We start from the raw sequence: 23,228 nt of genomic DNA on the forward strand, positions 1-23,228 counted from the left end.
AGCAGGTGTGGGAGGTACCGCTCCCAGTCACGCCCCTTGTGTCTCAACCAGCATGCGTAGCATCTGTTTGAGGGTACCATTGAAGCGTTCACACAAGCCATTGGTCTGTGGGTGATACGCACTCGATACCAGGTGCTTCACCTGCATTCTCTTACAGAGAGCCTCCATTAGGCGAGACATGAATTGGGTCCCTTGATCAGTAAGCATCTCCCTGGGAAATCCTACATGTGAAAAGATAGCCAACAGGGCATCCGCCACCTTATCTGCCCTGGTTGACGACAGAGCTACTGACTCTGGGTACCGGGTAGCGTAGTCTACCACAGTAAGGATGTATTGCTTTCCAGAGAAATTACTTGTGTTAAAGGGTAACTTCAAAACTCAGAGAGACAGAAGAGTCTGGGAATATAAACTGATGACGACCTTTGACACTCTCACTGCAGGAATGAATGTGTCGCATGGATTTATGTCTTTTTACATCAACTTGCCCCTCAGACTATGAGGGGTCATCACAACACAGACCCCAATCAGAGGACAATAAAACATTCCTTATCTAAGAACTGGCCCAACATTTATGGACATAACTGTTTATCACTCATGGTAATTCTGCTTCTTGCCACCTGTCTTATCCATGTTTTTGTTTTTTTTCTGTGCTATGTTGTGCATAAATATGTGATTCTTCAGAATTTGTATTAGTCTATGCCTGATGAAGAGACCTGAGTAGTCTCGAAAGCTTGCAATTTGTTACCATTTTTTCAGTTAGCCATTAAAAGGTATCAACCACTGAGGACTCTCAATTCTAAACATTTTTCTATCTACTGGCTAACACGGTACCAAGATATATATCTTTCCTGTATCATACATTTTTTTATGTATTTACAAAGAGGTTAGAAAGTTGTTTTTGGTGTCTATTATACACTGAAACAACATTAATATTAGTCTTGTAGGTTTTAAAGTGAAGGTACCTGAGGCAACTTGAGATGGGCTGTTCCCGCCACTGGTTGAACTTTCACTTTTATTCTTCTCAGGATCAGACTTGTCTGAGGTTTCTCCTAGATTTTCATTCAATGTTCTGAGAATAGTAGTCAAGTCTTCCTGCCCCAGAATAAGCTAAACATAAAAAAGAACAGTCAGATGTGTAGGGAAGGTAGTGTTTGTACATCGTTTAGTAAGCAAATGGTTTACCTTTTTCCTTCTTTTCATTTAAAATACACTATAAACATGTGTACCAATATAAAATATGTATACCAATATCAACTGCACAATTCATATTAACACTACTATTAAGAATATGGAAGGAATATACATTTATTGTTCAGTTTACACTGCTAGATGCACAGCAGAGTGTGTTATCCCCTATTGCCTGGATAGGGGATAACTTACTGATTGTTCTGGGTTCACCCGTAAGAGCCCCCCAGTGATCTTGAGAACAGTGCTTGGAAGAGAAAATGCATTATTGACTTCAGTCTCAGACAATGAAAGAAGCGGTGGTCAAGCATGCCCATCTCTACTCCATTAAAGGGAACCTGTCACCAGAAAAACACTATTAAGGCCTCTTTCACACTTCCGTCTTTTTGTTTCCGTCAAAATCCGTCGTTTTGGGGAAAAAAACGGATCCCGCAAATGTTTCTGCTGGATCCGTTTACTCTCATAGACTTGTATTAGCGACGGATTGTGACGGATGGCCTTCCGTTTCATCCGTCGTGCGCTGGATAAGTCATAAAATTGTTGTCAGTCAGGCAGAGAAAAAACACAAAGAAACGTTTTTTGTGTATGTCAGAAAATCGCCCAGCGACGGATCCTGCGCTGGCTGTCGTTAGCTATAATGGAAGCCTATAGACGCAGAATCCGTCGCTGACCGTCAAAAGCAGGAATCCAGCGAAGGATGCAGTCTTTTGAAACTGAGCATGCCTGGAAGAATTTCCAGTCAGGGAAATTCCCTCTCTCTCTCTCTTTTTACTATTGATGCTGCCTATGCAGCATCAATAGTAAAAAGATATAATGTTAAAAATAATAATGAAAAAAAAAAATCGTGATATTCTTATCTTCTATGAACATAAGGATGAATGACCTCGTGGAGATCAAAACATCCAACACCGCGGAGAACCCATCACGTGTTTCTCATCGCAGTGATCCAGAACACTGCCCCCATCCCTTATGGGAAATATGCAAATGTATGTAGAAAAGCTGCGGAGACACCATCACGTGTTTCTCAACGCAAGCAATGAATAGCCAGGTCTTATTCTTATCTTCTGGCGTAACCCCCCCCCCCATGCTCGCGATGCTCCTGTTCCCAGTGATGCCTTGTGACAATAACCCGGTGACGTAGCGGTCTCGCTAGACTGCTGCGTCATCACAGGTCATTGCCTCGCAAGGCATCACTGGGAACGGGAGCTGCCGGGAGCATCGCGAGCATCGGGAAGGCCACGGGGGACGCCAGAAGGTAAGAATATCATGATTTTTTATTTTTTATATTATTTTTAACATGGGTTGTGTTGTGTATGCGTTTTCGCAGCGAAAAAAAGCAGTGAAGACGCATACACAACGTGTGCACATAGCCTTAAATCCTGGTAACAACTGCCTCGACAGATCCGTCAAAAAAACAGATCCAGTGCATCAGTTTTTTACAATCTGCACAGGATCCGTCTTTTCAACATTTTGACGGATTGTGCTGACTACCGCTGACGTCACTGAGCATGCGCAGACTCTCCGCCTGACCTGTGGTGAACTTGACAGCGTGGAAAAATGTTCAGAAACTCTCCCACACTAATGAGTTCATGTCTGGTCAGGCGGGGAGGCTGCGCAGGCAGCTTTTCATTCATTCCTCCGTGGTTTACAGCCCGGCCGGTAGCAATAGCAGCGCTCCAAGTTGTAAACTATTTAACACCTTGAGATATATTGCAGCGTGGGACATGACTGTACAGCAGACAGGTATGGGATATTGTTGCTTTTTTATTTTGAATGTATTTTTTTTATTTTTTAGTTTTTACTGAAAAACGAGGGCTTCTCTTGGATTGAGAGTGTAATAAAGATGTTAAACCTATGTGTTTAATTATTTCATTAAAAGACCTTATTCTTAATGTGTGTGTATTTTTAACCCTTTCATACTATTGGATTAATAATGGATAGATGTGTTATTGACACATCTCCATTATTAACCAGGCTTAATGTCACCTTACAATAGCAAGGTAACATTAACCCCTTATTACCCCATATGCCACCACAACAGGGCAATGGGAAGAGGCTAAGTGCCGGAATAGGCGCATCTTACAGATGCCCCTTTTCTGGGGTGGCTGTGGGCAGATGTTTTGAGCCGAGCAATAACCATGGTCCCTCTCTAGGCTATTAATATCTGCCCTCAGTCACTAGCTTTCCCTCTCTGGCGGAGAAAATTGCACGGAAGCCCACACCAGTTTTCACACACACACACACACACACACACACACACACACACACTACTAACATTATTAGTGAGGGACATATATAAATGTAACTGATATGCAATAGTTTACTGTATGTAAATATGTAAACCATGTCTCATATCCTGTCGGGTTCTGTAATGCTATGTAGCTCTGTATGAAATATAAAGATATATATATATATATATATATATATATATATACATACACACACACACACACACACACACACATACAGTAAGGAAGAGTGTGCAAAGCCGTCATCAAAGCAAAAGGTGGCTACTTTGAAGAACCTAGAATATAAGACATTATTTCTGTTGTTTCACACTTTTTTGTTAAGTATATAATTCCACATGTGTTAATTCATAGTTTTGATGCCTTCAGTGTAAATGTACAATTTTCATAGTCATGAAAATAAAGAAAAATCTTTAAATGAGAAGGTGTGTCCAAACTTTTGGTCTGTACAGTATGTGTCTCACTGACTCTCTCTCTCTATATAGACTATATATATATATGTTTTCATGAATATTTGAGCCCATGGATCCATTATATGTCCATTTTGCAAGCCGGCGAGAAAATCTCGCCATACAGATGTCACACGGATGCTTACATGCGAGAAAATCGCACTGCACACGGATGACATAAGGATCACTGTTCAGGGAACATTTCTGCGATTCTCGTCCGTGTAAAACGGACCTTTTTTTTATACGTTGTGTGTGACTCCAGCCTTATACTAATATTTACATTAGGATTGCATTTGAAACTTACATTCATAGGCTTGAGTTGTCCAATAATTTTAATATCTGGAATATCCGTGAACCAGGCAGCTGCTAAATTACGCTCAATTGTGATGTCCAAATTTAATGGCTGGAGCAGTTCTACTTCTGAAATTAGGGATCCATTTTCAAACACAGTTCTGAGAAAGAATAAATGTAAAAAAAAAAAGTTTCTTATTAATTTAAAAAATAATTTCATTTTAGCGTTATATCTTTGCAAATTATATAACAAATATATTACTAATTAAATGGAACATGATTTCTTTCACTACAGACCTGTAAAGCTTGAGGTCACTTAGCTTCACCATCATGCAGTCAATTACGGGTGGAAGATTACTGCGAAGTTTTGGTGTTATAATAGAAAAATGGTTCTTTATGTTGATGAGACCCAAATCCGCAACCAGAACATTTGTAGATGTAGAGGACTGTGGCACAATCACAACGGGAGCTTTAATGTTAATGTCCAAGGCTAGTCGGAAACTGTGCTGGGTCATCTCCTTCACGCCGCTAGCAGCTTTTTCTGCAGCATGTACTGTGGCTTCAGCTAACGCTTCCTTAGCAGCCTGGAAGTTATTTATGAAAGCCTAGACAAAGACGTCAAGAAATTGGTATTGAAATCAAAGTACAATCAATTAAGTAATAAGATACAAAGAGAAGAATAAAGGTGATTTACCAAGAGGGCTGAAACAAATTTATTAACAAAGATGACTTGTATGCAGCCCACTGTCAGGGTGATTGTACTATCCACTATGTTCATATCGCTATAAGCTGGACCTTCAGTGGCTCCAACGTAGGACACCATCTTGAAACTAAAGACTTCTTTTCCAGTAATGTAAACAGCCTGAAAGAATTAACATAATAAAAAATTATAACATCATTATGAAAATGTAAATATATATAAATTGATATTTTTGTTGTTGTTCATTTTTGGAGACATTAATAAATGTCACAACCACACACCCTTCCACCTCACATACCTTTTTATATTGAGCACCACAATCAGAATCTAGAATAACAATATTTTTTAACTTTGCCAGCACTTCTGTTGATGCTTTCTTCATTACCACTTGAGAGTCCAGTCCTACAATACAAAAGATTGTGTAAGAAGTAGAGTTGATGTGAATCAATTTGTAGGACCCAGTCCACTGGCCGCATCGGTATTCTGTGGTCGCTGGAATGGAGTTCTAAGAACCGACTCCTTTCTCCAGGAATCCGCAGCTCTTCTACTGATTAGGCATCCTGGTGAGACACCACAAGTACGTCCAGCTAATCAAGAGAAGAGTCGCGTATGCTGGGAGGTAGGATGCGGTCCTTAGGGCTTCTGTTCAGCTGAAGGACAGGGTCCTGTGAATCGACATGAGTCAACTCAAATAAATTGCTAATAAAAAGTGCAACATAGCCCCTTTTGTTCTAAGAACAGGCCATTAGTGCCTTTTGTAGAAGGAAAGTATTATTTTTTTTTTATTATGCTTGATTGTATACCACCAACGTATTACACTACACTTTACACACATCATCATCACTTTACCCCTAAAATAGTTTTTTTGGACAAAAATAAATGATCCGGCCACTCCTGTAAAAAGTCCCTTACCTTCCTGATTTCCCTGCTGGCTATCATTCTATGTCTTCAGATTACAATTCCCAAAAGGCAGTATACTCTAGCTTCACTATAGAACCGTATCCATCTCACTGATCTCACACGCGTATCTCACTATCAGTGATCGCCCACTCCACCTACATAGCATTATCTTGAGACTCCTATCCAGTCTCAAGATGGATAAAGCACATACCACGCAGTTTTTATCTCCTAACATTCCTCCCATTTCACCTAGTGCACTTGTATATATACCTTAGCTAAGTATAATAATAGTAATAATAAAAAAAAAAGCTTATTCAACATCATTTAATCTAGCAAAGGTCTTACAATAAGATTAATTGGAATCGCGGTCCACCCCTGGCTGTTGACATGTTAAATGCCGTTTTCAATCTCTGACAGCAGCATTTAACATGATTGCGCCGAAAGCGTGTCACAAACCTCGCCCATCGGTGCCCCTATCACATGATCGCGGGGCGCCAATGGGTTGGCATGACAACCACGGTTCTGTGCTGGTCATTGCTGATCTGCTATTCATAAACTATTATGATTTTTGCTACACATAGCAGGGATGAAGCCCTGCTATGTGTAGCACAAGCGATCAGAAGATCCAAGCTGAAAGTCTCCAAAGGAGACTATTGAAGCAAATAAAAATTAAGAAAAAAATGTTTTTAAAAAATATTTTTAAAAATTACATTCAAATCACCCCCTTTTTTGCCCCAAAGGAAAAAAATAAAAAAAAATGTTTGGGTATCGCTGCTTTCAGAAATGCCCGATCTTTCAAAATATAAACTAAATTAATCAGAGTGGTAAATGGCGTAACGAGAAAAAAAATATCAAATTGCCAGAATTATGTTTTTTGGTCGCTGCCACATTGCAATCAAATGCAACTAGACGATCAAAACATCGAGTCTACCCCAAAATGGCAACAATAAAAACACCTGCTCGGTGCACAAAAAATAAGCCCTCACCCGGCCCCAGATCCTGACATAAAGGTATCACTTAAACAAAAAACAAAAACAATAAATGTTTAGCATCTGTGAACTTGTAATGACCTGGAGAATCATAATGGCAGGTCAGTTTCAGCATTTAGTAAACATGGCAAAATTGTGGAATTGCACTTTTTTGCAATTTCACCGCAATTGGAATTTGTATCCCACTTTTTAGTACATTATATGGTAAAATCAATGATGTCGTTCAAAAATACAACTTATCCTGCAAAAAAAACAAGTCCTCATATGGCCATATTGACAGCAAATTTTTGTAAAAAATTATGGCTCTGGGAATAAGGGGAGCAAAAAACGAAAACGCAAAAACGGAAGATGCCAAGGTGGTGAAGGGGTTAAGAGGGCAATTAATCATATAGTAGTGGAGCCTGCACACTGCCACTATGGTTCTTCTGTGCACAGCAACAGGGGCAGAGGATCACAGACCACAACTCCCATGACATCCTCCCATTCACAGCACAGTGTTCTGAGAGCTGCTGGCTGAGCACCACCCATTTTAGGCAGGGCTATACTTGACTGACAGGCTACACTCCATTCAAAGCAGACAGGCAATCTCTGTGCTCTGTACTTAGTGCAGACTGTAGCAGGAAGCGAGGAGTTGGAGGTATGTTGAGCACATGTGAGAGCTCAGAAACACAGCAGAATTTTAATAACATGTAATGTAAATTATGCAGTTTCTTCATTTCTCATAGGCTTTACAATGTTTTAATAATCTATGTGCCTGATATAATCCTTTAGGGGGGCAAACTAAGTGTTATGCAACAGCAATGAGCGACCATGCTCGGATAAGGAGTTATCTGAGCATGCCCGGATGCTATCCGAGTGTCTTCGGCGTACTTGAATAATATGTTGAAGCCTCAGCGCCTGCATGTCTCACAGCTGTTAGACAGCTGCAACAATAGCATGGATTGCCTAACAAACAGGGAATCTCTGCATGTGTTGCGGCTGTCTAACAGCTGTGAGACATGCAGGCGCTGAGGCTTCAACATATTATTCGAGCATGCCAAACACACTCGGCTAGCACTCGGGCATGCTCAGCTAACGCCTTATCCCAGCACGTTCGCTTATCCCTATTATGCATGTATAATAGCATTGCAAATTCAAACATTCTTTACAGCACCAGTAAGCAGCTGGGCAAAAAAAATATGTCACTTTACCTTCAATACTTATTTCAGAAATTTTACATTTCTGCTCTCGAATGAAAACACGAAGGCATGACAACTCGGCACATACATAAAGACCTACAACATCTTCATATTTTGATTTCTTCAGTGCTGGAATAGATAAAAATATATATACAATATTATAGGAAAGCACATTAGATAAAAATATGCCTTATAATAAAATAAGCACGGATTAAAATATAAATAGAAACTTAAAATAAACTTTTAATGTTTAATGATTCGTCAAGGTGTATACTAGTGAAAAAGACTAGTGCGTGCTAGCTGCAAAGCTGCCCAACAAGTATCGTGCACAGGTCCCTGTAACTAGAATAAGGCCCCTGCAGGATATTTGCAGGCCTCTGCAGCTATACCATGTGTATAAATTCTCAGGGGCAGCCTGTATAGTGCATATTAGATTGTAAGTTCCTAGGAACAAGGTGTATATTTGTAATGTCTCTGGAGCAGTCTGTATATTGTGTGTTAGATTATAAGCTCCTAGGAGCAAGGTGTATATTATATTAGTCTATAAGCCCCCAGGGGCAGCCTGTATAGTGTATATTAGATTGTAGCTTATTCTTTATGCTTTCAGCAGCATGTATATTGTATATTAGATTGTAAGCTCCTAGGAGCAGTGTTTAGATTAGTCTAGAAGCTCTGAGGGGGCCTGTATAGTGTTTATTAGATTGTATGTTCCTAGGAACAAGGTGTATATTTGTAATGTCTCTAGAGCAGTCTGTATATTGTGTGTTAGATTATGAGCTCCTAGGAGCAAGGTGTATATTATATTAGTCTATAAGCCCCCAGGGGCAGCCTGTATAGTGTATATTAGTTTGTAGCTTATTCTTTATGCTCTCAACAGCATGTATATTGTATGTTAGATTGTAAGCTCCTAGCAGCAGGGTGTAGATTATTCTTTATAGTCTCAGCAGCATGTATATTGTATATTAGATTGTAAGCTCCTAGGAGCAGTGTTTAGATTAGTCTAGAAGCTCTGAGGGGGCCTGTATAGTGTTTATTAGATTGTATGTTCCTAGGAGCAGGGTGTATATTTGTAATCTCTCTGGAGCAGCCTGTATAGTGTATATTAGATTGTTATCTCCTAGGAGCAGGGTGTAGATTATTCATTATGCTCTCAGCAGCATGTATATTGTATATTAGATTGTAAGCGCCTAGGAGCAGTGTTTAGATTAGTCTAGAAGCTCTCAGAGGGGGCCTATATAGTGTTTATTAGGTTGTAAGTTCCTAGGAGCAGGGTGTATATTTATAATCTCTCTGGAGCAGCCTGTATAGTGTATATTAGATTGTTATCTCCTAGGAGCAGGGAGTACATTATTCTGTATGCTCTCTGCAGCATGCATATTGTATGTTAGATTGTAAGCTCCTAGTAGCAGGGTGTAGGTTATTCTTTATGCTCTCAGCAGCATGTATATTGTATATTAGATTGTAAGCTCCTAGAAGCAGTGTTTAGATTAGTCTAAAAGCTCTCAGAGGGGGCATGTATATTGTATATTAGATTGTAAGCTCCTAGGAGCAGGGTGTAGTTTATTCTTTCCTTTCCAAGTTGGCTTTCCTGAGCTTATAATAGATGCAGATACACAGCAATATGCAGCAGCACAGACATGATTCAGGGAACTATCCGATTGCCACAACTGGGGTCAGAAAGGAATTTTATCCCTCCTTGAGGCAAAACTCTCCGGGGGGGGGTTCTTCACCTTGCTCTGAATCTTTCGGCCCAGTGGCTCTCAGACGGTCCTCAATTCCCACAACTCCACAAGTTGAACCAGGAATTATGGGGGCGCCATTTACAGAAGGCAGACCACATATATCTCCACCATTTGTGGTATCAATGTCGACTCCTGTCCTAAGTTACATTACAAGTGCTATGGGTGCCAATTTTTGTTATGGGGCAGGGCACTAAAATAGTACCGTGTTTTTCGGACTATAAGAAGTACTCCAAATTTTGGGGTGGAAAATTGGGAAAAAAAAGATCTTTATAAGATGGGGGTCCATCTTGTAGTCTGAATTTAAGGTATCTTACCGGGGGGCCGGCGGTGGTGGAGCAGAGTCACAGGAGGCATGGTCCCTTCCTCAGGAAGCCGAAGGCGGCAGAAGTGGGGCAATGCTGTGGACCCTCAGTGGGAGGATGGGGTAGCCCAATGGTGCAATGCTGAGGGCCCGGTGTCAGCGGTGAGGCAGAGTGCATTGCGTGGAGCAGAGTCCCTTCCTCAGGGAGCCGGTGGTGGCAGAAGTGTGGCGATGCTGCGGCAGTGAGCAGAGCATCATTAGTTTCCCGTCGGCCATGTCCCAGAAGCCGTGGGCTGCCGAAGGCGGCGCGTGTGCATATCGGGATCTTGGGCCCAGCCGAGCTCTCAATATGCGCACGCCTGGCCTCCGGTGATCATTTTTCCTGCAGTCCACTGCCTCATGAAAATGCCCCTTGGAGGCAGCCCACTGTGTCACGGAAATGGCCGCCGGGAAACCAATGATGCACTTCGCTCTGCTCACCGCCGACACCGGGCTGCAGCATTGCCACACTTCTGCCGCCGCCGGCTCCCTGAGGGAGGGACCCTGCTCCACCTCCACTGCAATACCCCTAATAAGCATTCGGACTATAAGACACCCCACGTCTGAAAAATACAGTACCGTATATACTCATGTATAAGCCGAGTTTTTCAGCACCTTTTTTTTTTTTTGCTGAAAAAGAACCCCCCCCCCGGCTTATACACGAGTCACCGTCCCACTTATCTGTTCTCCGATGCAGTGCGGAGGTGCCTGGTGTCTCCGGATCGTTTGCGCGCTCCCCTGCAGCCTCGGTAAGTACTCCGGTGGCTGCTAACAGGGCCGGCAGTCGGCGTGGCACCGGGACAAGTGCCGAGGTCCTGAGCAGGCAGGGACACAGGCGCGCTATGGGGGCCAGGTGCCTGTGCCGCCGCTTGCTCAGGCCCACGGCACTTGCGATATTCACCTGTCCACATTTCACCACTGCGCTGTGTCTTCCGCGTCCTCTGACTGTGACGTTCAGGTCAGAGGGCGCAATGACGTGATTAGTGTGCACCCTCAGCCTCAACAGTCAACTGTAGAGAGTCGGCGACGCTGAGGAGCATCGGCCAGCGATGAGAGGTGAGTATGTAATTTTTTTTTTTTTATTGCAGCAGCACCAATAAGGGGTATATGATCAGCATAAACTGCATTATTGAGCATTATATGAGCATCTTATGGGGCCCATCATCAACTTTATGGAGCATTATACGGGGCATATTTTGTATGGAGCATCTTATCTGGCTCATTTTTATGCAGCATTATATGGGGCATATTTTTGTATGGATCATCTTATGGGGCCATCATCAACTTTATGGAGCATTATATGGGGCATATTTTTGTATGGAGCATCTTATGGGGCCATCGTCAACTTTATGGAGCATTATATGGGGCATATTTTTTATGGAGCATCTTATGGGACCCATCATTAACTTTATGGAGCATTATATGGGAGTATTTCTGTTTGGAGCATCTTATGGGGCCCATCATCAAATTTATGGAGCATTATATGGGGAGTATTTCTGTATGGAGCATCTTATGGGGCCCATGTTCTCAATTAATGTAATTTTATTGGTATCTATATTTTTATTTTTGAAATTTACCAGTAGCTGCTGCATTTCCCACCCTAGGCTTATATTCGAGTCAATAAGTTTTCCCAGTTTTTTGTGGTAAAATTAGGTGCCTTGGCTTATACTCGGGTCGTCTTATACTCAAGCATATATGGGTATATATCCTACACAACAAACTACCTAATAGAAAACTGAAGACAGGGACACAGAGCCGCCGAGTACAAGAGTCACAAACAGTGCTGGATTGGGGTGCCAAGGGCCCACCAGTAACTAACTCCAGGGCCTCACTTTTCAGCTATATGCAAATGTAACATTATCCTCAATCACACATTTATATAACAATGAAATGGGTAGATTGTTAAATGAATAAGATGCTGCCTATGTCTGTGCATAGTGATTTGTGTATATTGCGCAGAGTACTGCTCATATATGTGGGTGGTGCCCCACTCCAGCACAGGGATCCACCAGAGGATTCTCTTGTTCTCCTGTGGGCCATTCCAAGCCTGCATACATATACAGTATATACACTCAATGCATACATATTTACATACAGTTCTTATATACACTATACACTTATATAGGCACTTTACACATATATACAAACATGTAAATGCACTCAAGGTACTGGAGATAAATAAAACCCCTAGTCTGGCACTTATGTATTTTTAGTAGGCAGCTTTTCTCTCCTCTCACCCTACTTGATGTGATACAGTGGGTGGAGGGGCACTCTGTATACTCAAGAGTGGCTAGTAGCCTGCATATTAAAAACATATCTGCAGGTTAATAGCGTTTTTTCTTGTGACAATTCCCTTTAAATGTACATGTTCATACTTTTTCTCAAAACAACAAAAATATATCAGTTCTGCAGAACTTCATTTTGGGTTACAGATTTGCATATTCAGGTCATAAGTCTTACTTAGTTTCTTTCTTGGACCCTCCCTTTTTTCCTCTTCTTCCTCATCCTCATCTACTTCTGAGATCTGCTGCTCAGGTTCCTTGTTTTCAGACTGAGGTATGAGACTGGTCACAAAGCTCATAGTGTTCAGAAGAGCCTCAGTGTGGAGATAGACATCCAAAGATGAGAAATTCACCTATTAAAAAAAGAACAAAAAACAGTCCGCTAACATTTGCCATAAATATTATATATGCAGACCCTAATACAGGGTCAGTAATATGGAAACTAGTGATGAGTGAGCGTGCTCGTTACGCGGGTTTTCCGAGCATGCGCAGATGTTCTCCAAGAATCTTGGGCATGCTCGAAGATTATGTTTGTGTTTCCGCAGCTGCCTGAATGCATGTGGGGATTCCCTAACAGGCAGGCAATCCTTGCATGTGTTCAGGTTGTCTTATAGCCGCAAGTCATGCAGCTGCGGGGACATAAACATAATCTACGAGCATGCCCAAGATACTCGGAGAACACCCGAGCATTGGAAATCTCGAGTAACAAGCACACTTGCTCATTACTAATGGAAACCTGTACACATTTTCATTTCATTTTACACATCAAAAAATCTCCTCCTACCTGCTCTCTGCCCAAATTTCAAAGTAAATATATAACATGTTTTATGTACGTTCTATTGGCCACTTATTCCTTAACATATAAAAATATATATTGTCAAACATACCTTTATTGATTGTTCAATATTTTTGTAGATAGTCTTGAATTCTGGACCATTTACATCTGCCTAAGCATACAAAATGATAAACATCAGTAAAACTAACCAAATGTAAAACTGGAAAAATGTAAAAGATATAGTTAGTAGTGATGAGAGAGTATGCTTGTTACTGCAGATTTCCCAAGCACGCTCGGGGAGTATTTGGATGTGCTCGGAGATTTAGTTTTTGTCGCCGTAGCTGCATAATTTGCAGCTGCTAGCCAGCCTGAATACATGTGGGGGTTGCCTGCTTGTTAGGGCATCCCCACATGTATTCAAGCTGTCTAGCAGCTGCAAATCATGCAGCTACAGCGACAAAAACTAAATCTCCGAGCACATACAAATACTCGGGAGACGACCCAAGAATGCTCAGGAAATTTCGAGTAACGAGTATACTTGCTCATCACTAATAGTAAGATGTTAGAGTATTGTTCCTCGATCCCACCCAATACCTTGATATATTCCATGATTAAAAGATCATCAGTAGTATTATCCAGCGTTGTGATAAGATAAACAGGTTTATCTTCATCGTCTTAAATGGGGAAAAAAATCAGAATGAATATCAATATAAAATTAGGAAATGGAGAAATTTGGGAAGTCAATAATCAGTAAGACTTCACCTGTATACTGGGGGCACTTTAATGCAATCTCTCTTAGAAATGCGTTGGCTGACATATCAAATGTTCGTACATTCAGCTCTGTGCCAAGCCCCAAAATCTCCATTTGCAAGACAGTTGTTTCGGCATCTTCAGACAGGCTACACAGCTGCAGTGCTACCTGTTAGGCACATTTACAAAGATTTATACCCTACAGTAATGTTACATCATCTAACAATAATCACAATACATTCTAAAACATGAATTTAGATTATTTTTAGTTAATTTAAAGACTTACAACTGGTATTTCAAATCTCATCTGAAACTCGGTCATGTTTTTCAGGGTCTCTTGCTTTGCCAGTCTCTTCCTTCTGGTGCTGCTACTCCTGCTCAATGAGCCATTAGTGCTTTCAAAGAACGGCAGGTCTTCGACAGGACTGGTGGGTGCGTCATAGAATTCATCGCCTTCGGATTCCAAATCTGAAAGTGTTCATTATCGGGAAAATTAGAAAAAATACATTTACTTAAGATCAGAAATCTTTTGTTATGTTACTAAAATCACTTTGGTTGGAGAAATGTAACTGCACAAAATCTGATCACTGAGGTATATATTGCTCACTGGTAAATTCCAACATTTGAGCAAAATTCAGTCCGGTAACATACTAATGTGCACACATATAAGAAAAAAATGTACAATTCTGAAGTTAAACTAAATTTAATTAAAGGGGTTGGCACACTACTTTACATGTGCTTTTCATGTCAGCCAACTGCAATACATAAGCACTTCACTAAATACTTTGCTGTAACCTGAGCTGCTCTTCTGATCGCATCATCTCTAGCTGAGAATCTCCTGCTTTCTGTGAGGTCACGTCAAAATCTCTTTCAGTTCTGGGCTCTGGAAATTGGTGGGTGGGTGTGGCTTGCCGTGTGGGTGGGCAGGTCGTTCCATGTGGATGGGTCTCCATTCAACAGACCATACACTGCTGCTGTGCATGCTGCTGCAGACATAGCTCTCCGTTATATCTGTATGTATTATAGCAGGGTGCATATACATGTACACACAGCACTTTGTACCCTTTACAATGTATATACACCCTGCTGTATTACCTCTATTGTGCATACATTCATTCATATTTCTCTCCCCATCCATCCATCCGTCATTGAGAGGGAGTAGGGTATAATCTTTAATGCCAGGGCTGATTTTCTGGTACTTTGTGCATTACTTCTATTCCCTGTAGCAGTTTCCAGTACAGGAAATTGTGCCGAGATGATGTGTGCCACTGGGGGTGGAGTGGGAGGGGTTTAAGCAGAGTTACAGGTCTGTGCTCACTGCTGGCTTGCAGCCTAGCACAAGGAATGATGGGAAATGTAGTCGGAATGATGGGAAATGTAGTCAGAAGGGAGCAGACTATTTTGAAGAGAATGTGATCGCTATGACAACAAAGCTGATGCAAAGGACAGGAATTCAGCAAAAAGGCAGAAAACAACATGAAACTTGACAGAAAAGTTAAATCGGGATCTTTAGGAGCATTTTTTCTTAAGCACTTATGGCAAAACCAGTAACTGAGTTAGGGTAGCGGACAACCGATATAAAAGCATTTTATGACACTTATCACACACAATGGTGCTCTTTCATGGGGCTTTATAAAGACTAATACCATGCCTTTCAACTACATAATGAAAAAATAGACATTTAGGTACTTACCAGATTCAATGATTGATTGAAGTGCAACTAAATCAGGATGCTTTGCAACAAGCTGAGGTGTTGTCATTCGAGGGGACTTTTGGCTCTGTAAAGTTGGGAAGATGTAAAGTATATAGTGAAATGAATACTTCAAGACTTTAAAGACTTAATCTTAAATAGCCATTTTACAATAAATCAGCATCAACGCTTCTAACAATCCATATCCAATGCAGATGAATGGGTTTTTTTATACCTTGATTCAGAAAAAAATGCATGCAAATTTTTATAATGTAAAAGAAAAAAAAACATTTAAGGAATGTAGTTTGCAGATTCAACATAGAAAAGCCGCAGATAACTTATGCCTCCACCCACTACTGCCTAAAAACATCATAAAATACAAATTTGCCTAGAATGTTTTTTGTCCCTTTGGGTTCTTAGCTGCATTTTTCAATAATTTTTCATGCAGGAGCCAAACACTAGCTTTTCATATGGAATAAGTATAAATGACAACATGAATACAAAAATACTAACAGGAACTTTCTTTGGAGAAGAAGATGGTGCAGGAGAAGACTCTGGTTTAGGAATACTATCAATCAGTTCCAATACACCTCTCAACTTCTGGTCGGAAATCTTTACAGAAAGTACAGGCAGCTCTCCAAACAATTTAAATCTAAAAAAAACCACAAAAATACAAATGTATTATCTTCAATATGTGCTAAATATTTTATACAAGTAGTTCACAGTGTTTCCTTCTTAATTACACAAAAGCTTCAGAATTATTGTGTTAATATCAATTTTACTAGTGATAATTAAAGATTTGTATTTAGTCCATTCTCCTTCATCTATAATGAAAAAAATGTGTGTACTTGCCCTATGAGTCAGAGTGGATGAAGAGGTTTTAGATTCAGAAGATTGAGCCTTATAGTATTAAATTGCCGTACCCGTTTAGATGTTAAAATAATTTGTGCCGGTGCTGGGGCTCTGCAGTCTCAAATAATGCAGATTACAACGGACTACACGATTTGACAGATTAAATTGTGGCATGACCAGCAAAATTGTGTATCCGTTGGCCACATGTCTGCATCGCTTCACTACATGAAACTGGATCTTAACCACTACTCGGGCCATTTTCCTGTTTTTGCATTTTCGTTTTTTCCCCCCTTTGTCCAAGAGCCATAATTTTTTCCTTTTTCAGTTATAATAGCCGTGTGAGGGTTTGATTTTTGCGGAATGAGTAGTGCTTTTGAATAACATCATTCATTTTATTATATGGTGTACTGGAAAACAGGAAAAATTTCAAGTGCAATGAAATTGCAAAAAAAGTGCAATTCCATAACACTTTTTTTTTTTTTTTAATATTTTAAAATTGACCCGGCAATATGATTTTCCAAGGCAGTTCGGGTATGCAGATACTAAACATGTATAGTATATTTTACATGTATACATATTTTTTTTTTATTTGAAGTCGTGAAAAATACTTTAACAGTGTGTGATTTTTTTTTAATGCTTTTGTCACCATTTTAAGAGATCCATAGTGTTTTCATTTTTTTGGCCATGCGGCTGAGAGAGGGCTTATTTTTTGCGCCTTGCCTTGACATTTTTACAGATGCCTTTTGGGGGAAATACAATGCTTTGATTGTCTCTTGCATTTTATTGCAATGTTGTGTCCACCAAACAAACCTAATTCTGACGTTTAAATATTTTTTGGGGGAGGGATCCAAGGAGTAAACTTTCTCGTTGTGGAGAGTGACATGTCAAGCCTGACATGCCAAGTTGAGGAGACTTTTCAGCGGTGAGGAACGAAGTATAGGAAGCAGTAATTCTAAAAGACAATATCGACCCTCTATCGAGCCTTGTCTCATGATTTAGGATAAAAGCCAAAATCAAAATCTCAATTTGCAGACACTGTTTGCGTGTGGCTCATTAGAAAGTTGATAATGACTGTTAGGATTGCTACTTCCTATAGGTGGCAATAGAGTTCTAGTTCTCTTCCTCCCTGAAGAGACAATTTGCATAATTACCAGAGGAGCACTGCGGCTTAAAAGTCTTCTCATCTTGGCATGTCAGTCTTGACATGTCACTCTCCACAAAAAGAAAAGTTACCTCTTAGATCTCGGCCAGGTGCCTCTCACCCAGCCAACCAGATCTCACATTATTCACTAACGAGGGGTAGCACCCCGACACAATGTTTGCAAATTGAGGTTTTGACTTTTATGCTACGTCATGTGGCAAGAATTGTTAGAGAATCGATATTGACTTCTAGGATTGCTACTTCCTATAGGTGGCACTAAAGTTCTAGTCCTCTTCCTCTCTGAAGAGAGAATTTGCATAATTATTTTTTCATTACGCTTTTAACAATCAGATTAATTATATTTATCTTTTGATAGATCGGACTTTTCTGAATGCAGCGATACCAAATATGTGAATTTTTTTGCATTGTTTTATTTTCATGAGGCAAAAAGGGAGTGATTTGAACTTGTGTTTTTTTTATTTTATTTTAATTTTTTATTTTTTTTATTTAACTCTTTACTATTTTTAATACTCCCCTTAGGGGACTTAAAGCTGCGTTCGTAGGATCTCAGATGAACTCTGGCCATGGGTGTCACGCACAGTACAGGAAAGACTGAGTGCAACACGAAGGGATGAGGGGAAGGGAGCCCATCACTACATCACTTGAGAAGGGGGGGAAGTGGAGACCCCTAGGCAGATCTAAAGTCACCCTTTCTGTCCTAAATGTCCCTATATAGGTTCTGCACCTATCACCAGCAGGAACCTACTTACACTGACACTAGTCGATCCTCACTACCACTAAAGACAGCTGGGATAGACGAATAAGGGGAACACTTATCTTGAGTAGACTTAGAGATGTAACACAGACCCCCTCCTAAAACACCAAACAGGAAATTAGCCGACTGCTATAGCTCTAAGCTTCAACATGGGAAAATGGAAACATCACCGGCAATTCCCAGTAGCAGGCAAGGAGTCTATAAACACCTAGGTCCAGTGGTTTGTCAATTAGAGCTGGAGAAGAAGGGCTGCCACTGGGTCAAAGAGTCAGAAGAGTTAAGAAGGTGTCTACAAGGCCAAACGCAGAGACCTTCTGCAGCTAGATGCAGTACGACTGTCTGCAGCCTCTGACACACCCGTGACAATGAGCCTGCATTCAGAGGAAAATTGTAATAACAGTCACGGGGGACTTCAGCAGACCCATACGTGCCCCATAATCACATCATGGGCGTGCCGATGGGAGTATGGAATGACATGTGCCCCTGTTATTGTATAAATAAATGCCGCCGTCAGACAGTAACAGCGGGACTTACAGGTTAAACCCTTAGTGACTGAGCCAATTTTGACCTTAATAACCTGGACAATTTTTACAATTCTGACCACTGTCACTTTATGAGGTTATATTTCTTGATTGCTTCAATGGATCCCACTGATTCTGAGATTGTTTTTTCGGGACATATTGTACTTCATGTTAGTGGTAAAATTTCTTCGATATGACTTGCATTTATTAATAGAAAAAATGAAAATTTGTCAAAAATTTTGAAAATCTTGCAATTTTCAAACTTAATTTTTGTGCCCTTAAATCAGAGAGTCGTGTCACCCAAAATGGTTAATAAATAACTTTTCCCACATGTCAACTTTACATGAGCACAATTTTGTAATCATAATATTTTTTTTGTTAGGATGTTATAAGGGTTAAAAGTTGACCAGCGACTTCTCATTGTTCCAACAAAATTTACAAAAAAATTTTTTTTAGGGCCAACCTCACATTTGAAGTGACTTCGGGGGTCAATATGACAGAAAATACCCTTCTAGACACCATTCTAAAAACCAGGGCTGTGGAGTCGGTAAGCCACAGTTGCGACTCTGACTCCTGGATTTTATCAGGTTCCGACTCCGACTCCGGCTCCTTCATAAATGGCCAATTCGTAACAATAAATTTACTGTTGTAAAATATTAACATCGTGTTTATTCAGTTTCTCACCATCATATAAGTAATCAGACCACTTAGAGCAAAAACTATATTTATTAGAATACAATTAGAATATAGCAAATAACTTTTATAAACTTTTATAAACTCTTGTAAGTAAATATGCAATAAATACTGTTATGCATTTAATAAGAAGAAATCTATAAATTTGTCCTCAGAAAAAGTATTGCCTCTGTCAGATCCTCTTTCATGGATGCCCTCAAATCTGATCTACCGTATATACTCGAGTATAAGCCGAGATTTTCAGCCCAAATTTTTGGGCTGAAAGTGCCCCTCTCGGCTTATACTCATGTCATGGTCGGCAGTGGGGTCGGCGGGTGAGGGGGAGAGAGCAGTGTCGCATACTCACCTGGTCCCGGCGCTCCTAACGCTGTCCCAGCCTGTCCCATGGTCTCCCTCGCTGCAGCTCTTCCTCTATTCAGCGGTCACGTGGTACCACTCATTAAAGTATTGAATATGGACATAGGGGCGGAGCCGCATATTCATTACTGTAATGAGCGGTACCGGTGACCGCTCATTACAGGAAGAAGCTGCGGTACCATGGGACAGGCAGGGACAGCGTCAGGAGCGCCGGGACCAGGTGAGTATTTCATATTCACCTGTCCGCGTTCCATTCACCGGGCGCCGCTCCGTCTTCTTGCAGTGACTGTGCAGGTCAGAGGGCGGATGATGTATTAGTGTGCACGCCGCCCCTCTGCCTGAACAGTCAGTGCGGAGAGACGGGACGCTGAGGAGCAGCAGGCAGCGACAAGAGGTGAGTATGTGATTTTTTTTTTATTGCAGCAGCAGCATTACATGTGGCACAATGCTGTATGGAGCGTCTATGGGGCCATAAAGAACTGCATGGAGCATTATATGGGGCATCTATGGGGCCATAACTGCATGGAGCATTATATGGGGCATCTATGGGGCCATAATGAACTGCATGGAGCATTATATGGAGCATCTATGGGGCCATAACTGCATGGGGCATTATATGGGGCATCTATGGGGCAATAACTGTATGGAGCATTATATGGGGCCATAACGGCATGGAGCATTATATGGGGCCTTATATGGGGCCATAACTGTATGGAGCATTATATGGGGTCATAACTGCAAGGAGCATTATATGGGGCATTATATGGGGCCATAACTGTATGGAGCATTATATGGGGCATCTATGGGGCCATAACTGCATGGAGCATTATATGGGGCATCTATGGGGCCATAACTACATGGAGCATTATATGGGGCATCTATGGGGCCATAACTGCATGGAGCATTATATGGGGCATCTATGGGGCCATAACTGCATGGAGCATTATATGGGGCATCTATGGGGCCATAAAGAACTGCATGGAGCATTATATGGGGCTCCTGATTCAATATGGATATTCAAAAACACTTAACCTGCTGATGTCTCAATTAATTTTACTTTTATTGGTATCTATCTATACCGGTAGCTGCTGCATTTTCCACCCTAGGCTTATACTCGAGTCAATAAGTTTTCCCAGTTTTTTGTTGCAAAATTAGGGGGGTCGGCTTATACTCGGGTCAGCTTATACTCGAGTATATACGGTAATTATTTTGAGAGCAGAGAACAACCTCTCTACACTAACTTGGGTTGGTGGCAAAGCAGTAACCACTCGGGCAACATCTCTGACAATGTCAGGATACAGAGGAATCGCTTGTTGCACTGTTATTTTTGATGAACGGTCAAATTTCTCAATTTCTTTTAGTGCACATGAAAAATTCTGCTGAAATGTACTGGCTGTGTTCTTTGATGGGGATGACTCTTCTTCTATGCAGGAACGCTTTGCACGGTCCTTGTGATCCAAATATTTTTCGAAATTAAATTCTTCATCAGTTGATGAGGGTGAAGATGTGGCAGGACGACCAAATTCTTCTTGTTCCTCCTGACTGTTCTGCAACCCTTTCATCCTTACTGCTATTTCAAACAGAGCTTCTTTTCCTTTAGTTAGCTGTTGATCATCTATAAAAATCCGATGCATTGGGTCTACATAAACAGCTGCCAAAAGAATGTTATTTTGTAATAGTAGCTCCTCTCTCCGTTTCATTGAAGTAGCAATACGACTTGCAATTAACCCTCCTCTTTGGGACAGGCGAAACATCAGGTTCTTCCACTCCTTTAAGAAAATACCTGGAGTTAAGTCCTCTGCTTGTAATTTTTTAGTCACTGTAAATGGGTGCTCTAGCAATTTTTCCAGCTCAGTCACCTGATTCCACTGACTTTCATTTAGCGTCAGTTGACGGTTAGCCATGTCTACAAGAAAGGGTTTCAGTTCAACCAAGCGCTGAATCATTAAGTAAGCACTACCCCATCGTGTGGCCTGATCAATAATTGCCCCTTTTCCAGCACGTCTCTTCAAAATTGAGTCAACTTTAGGGGTTCTGGCAACAGTAGCCAATTTTCTCACCTTGCCAATCAGTGCAGCAGCATGTCCTTCTTGCAGACTGTCTCTTATAGCCAGCTGTAGCGTATGCACAACACAGCGCATGTGATGAATGAAAGAACGTATTGACACAGTTTCAATAAGATCATCTAAACTATCATGTTGCTGTTCATCTGAAGCAACTTCAGTTTGCTCCTCAGTTACAATACTGTGTTCCTCTATTTCAAACATTTCTGTGTCTGTGGACCCAGAATGTTCTTCTAGCTGCTGGTCACCATCATTACTCTCATTCATTAGCTTAATAGTACTTATCATATTTGAAGCATTGTCAGTTACGCCAGAAAGAACTTGCTCTTTTTTAAGTTCATAGTCTTGCAGAACCTTTTCCACCAAGACCTGGAGAAACTCACTGGTGTGATGAGCTTTGGTGTCTTTTACTGCCAATGACTTGGTAATTAATTCATTTTTGTCACAAACAAATCGGACATTGATGGCAAAATAGTTCACTCTGTGACGTGTGCAGGCATCCATTTTAAGAAACAGACAGCGTCCCTTGAGAGTTTTTTTAAGTTCTTCCTTTTGTTTAAAAGCTTCTTCGATTACTAATTTGCTAATACTCTCTCCAGAGAAACACCAAGCTTGCGGGCCATTTCCCCATTCAGACACATAAAAGCTGGTTGTGAAAATAATGAAATAGGCACACTATCCTTTACAACAAGCTCTATGATCTGTTTTTTAAATGTATCTACTGTCATTGTCACAGTAACTTTGTCACTGACAAAATATCTTGCAACTGATGACTGCAAAGTTCTCTGCTCCTTTGTTTGGCTGGAAGAGCTGGGCACTGGTTCATTGGTTTGGATGCAGTCTTTCTCATCCACTGCTTTCAGTACTTCTGGATGAAAGCGCTGTAAATGTCTCTTTAGATTAGAAGCTCTGGTAGGAGCATTTTTATCTTTGCCTGAATATGCACTGACCTTGGCTTCACAGCATTTGTTTTCGTCTGGATCATTTGGCATACACTGACAGACATAATGTTTTCTATCTTGAGTGATGGTGAAATGTTCAAATACAGCTGATTTAATGTGACGCTTCTTTGACATGCTCAGGTTTTTAATTCTGCATTCACAATCCAAATGACAATTGTTTTTCCTAAAAACAATTGTACAAAATTATTACCAGGGCGTACAACTGATATAGTGGTCAGTAATACTGTTATTCCTCATGTACTCACAGTTAACTGATGCAAAGTTTGTTGAAAGGATAACACTTCTTACAGTCTTCCTCTTCTGAGTAGCAGCTGTGAGATGCTTGGAAGACGCACACCTAGTAAACA

The 23,228-nt window shown here is 40.8% G+C and overlaps 1 protein-coding gene across 2 annotated transcripts in view; it reads right to left on the reverse strand.

Annotated features, from left to right (window-relative positions):
• Positions 1-23,228, reverse strand: part of VPS13A (vacuolar protein sorting 13 homolog A) — a 277,896-nt gene that overhangs the window by 134,661 nt on the left and 120,007 nt on the right. For both annotated transcript variants that reach the window (XM_077249012.1, XM_077249013.1), the window contains exons 23-35: positions 16,031-16,169; positions 15,521-15,605; positions 14,114-14,295; positions 13,840-13,996; positions 13,672-13,751; positions 13,190-13,249; positions 12,481-12,655; positions 7,951-8,067; positions 5,170-5,273; positions 4,866-5,033; positions 4,469-4,776; positions 4,185-4,332; positions 963-1,107 (exon numbers count right to left, since the gene is read on the reverse strand). In XM_077249012.1, coding sequence (XP_077105127.1) covers positions 963-1,107; positions 4,185-4,332; positions 4,469-4,776; positions 4,866-5,033; positions 5,170-5,273; positions 7,951-8,067; positions 12,481-12,655; positions 13,190-13,249; positions 13,672-13,751; positions 13,840-13,996; positions 14,114-14,295; positions 15,521-15,605; positions 16,031-16,169 — 1,868 coding nt within the window. The remainder of the gene's footprint in view (positions 1-962; positions 1,108-4,184; positions 4,333-4,468; positions 4,777-4,865; positions 5,034-5,169; positions 5,274-7,950; positions 8,068-12,480; positions 12,656-13,189; positions 13,250-13,671; positions 13,752-13,839; positions 13,997-14,113; positions 14,296-15,520; positions 15,606-16,030; positions 16,170-23,228) is intronic.

Source organism: Ranitomeya variabilis, chromosome 1 (genome assembly GCF_051348905.1).
Source record: "Ranitomeya variabilis isolate aRanVar5 chromosome 1, aRanVar5.hap1, whole genome shotgun sequence".
In the NCBI taxonomy this organism is placed as follows: domain Eukaryota; kingdom Metazoa; phylum Chordata; class Amphibia; order Anura; family Dendrobatidae; genus Ranitomeya; species Ranitomeya variabilis.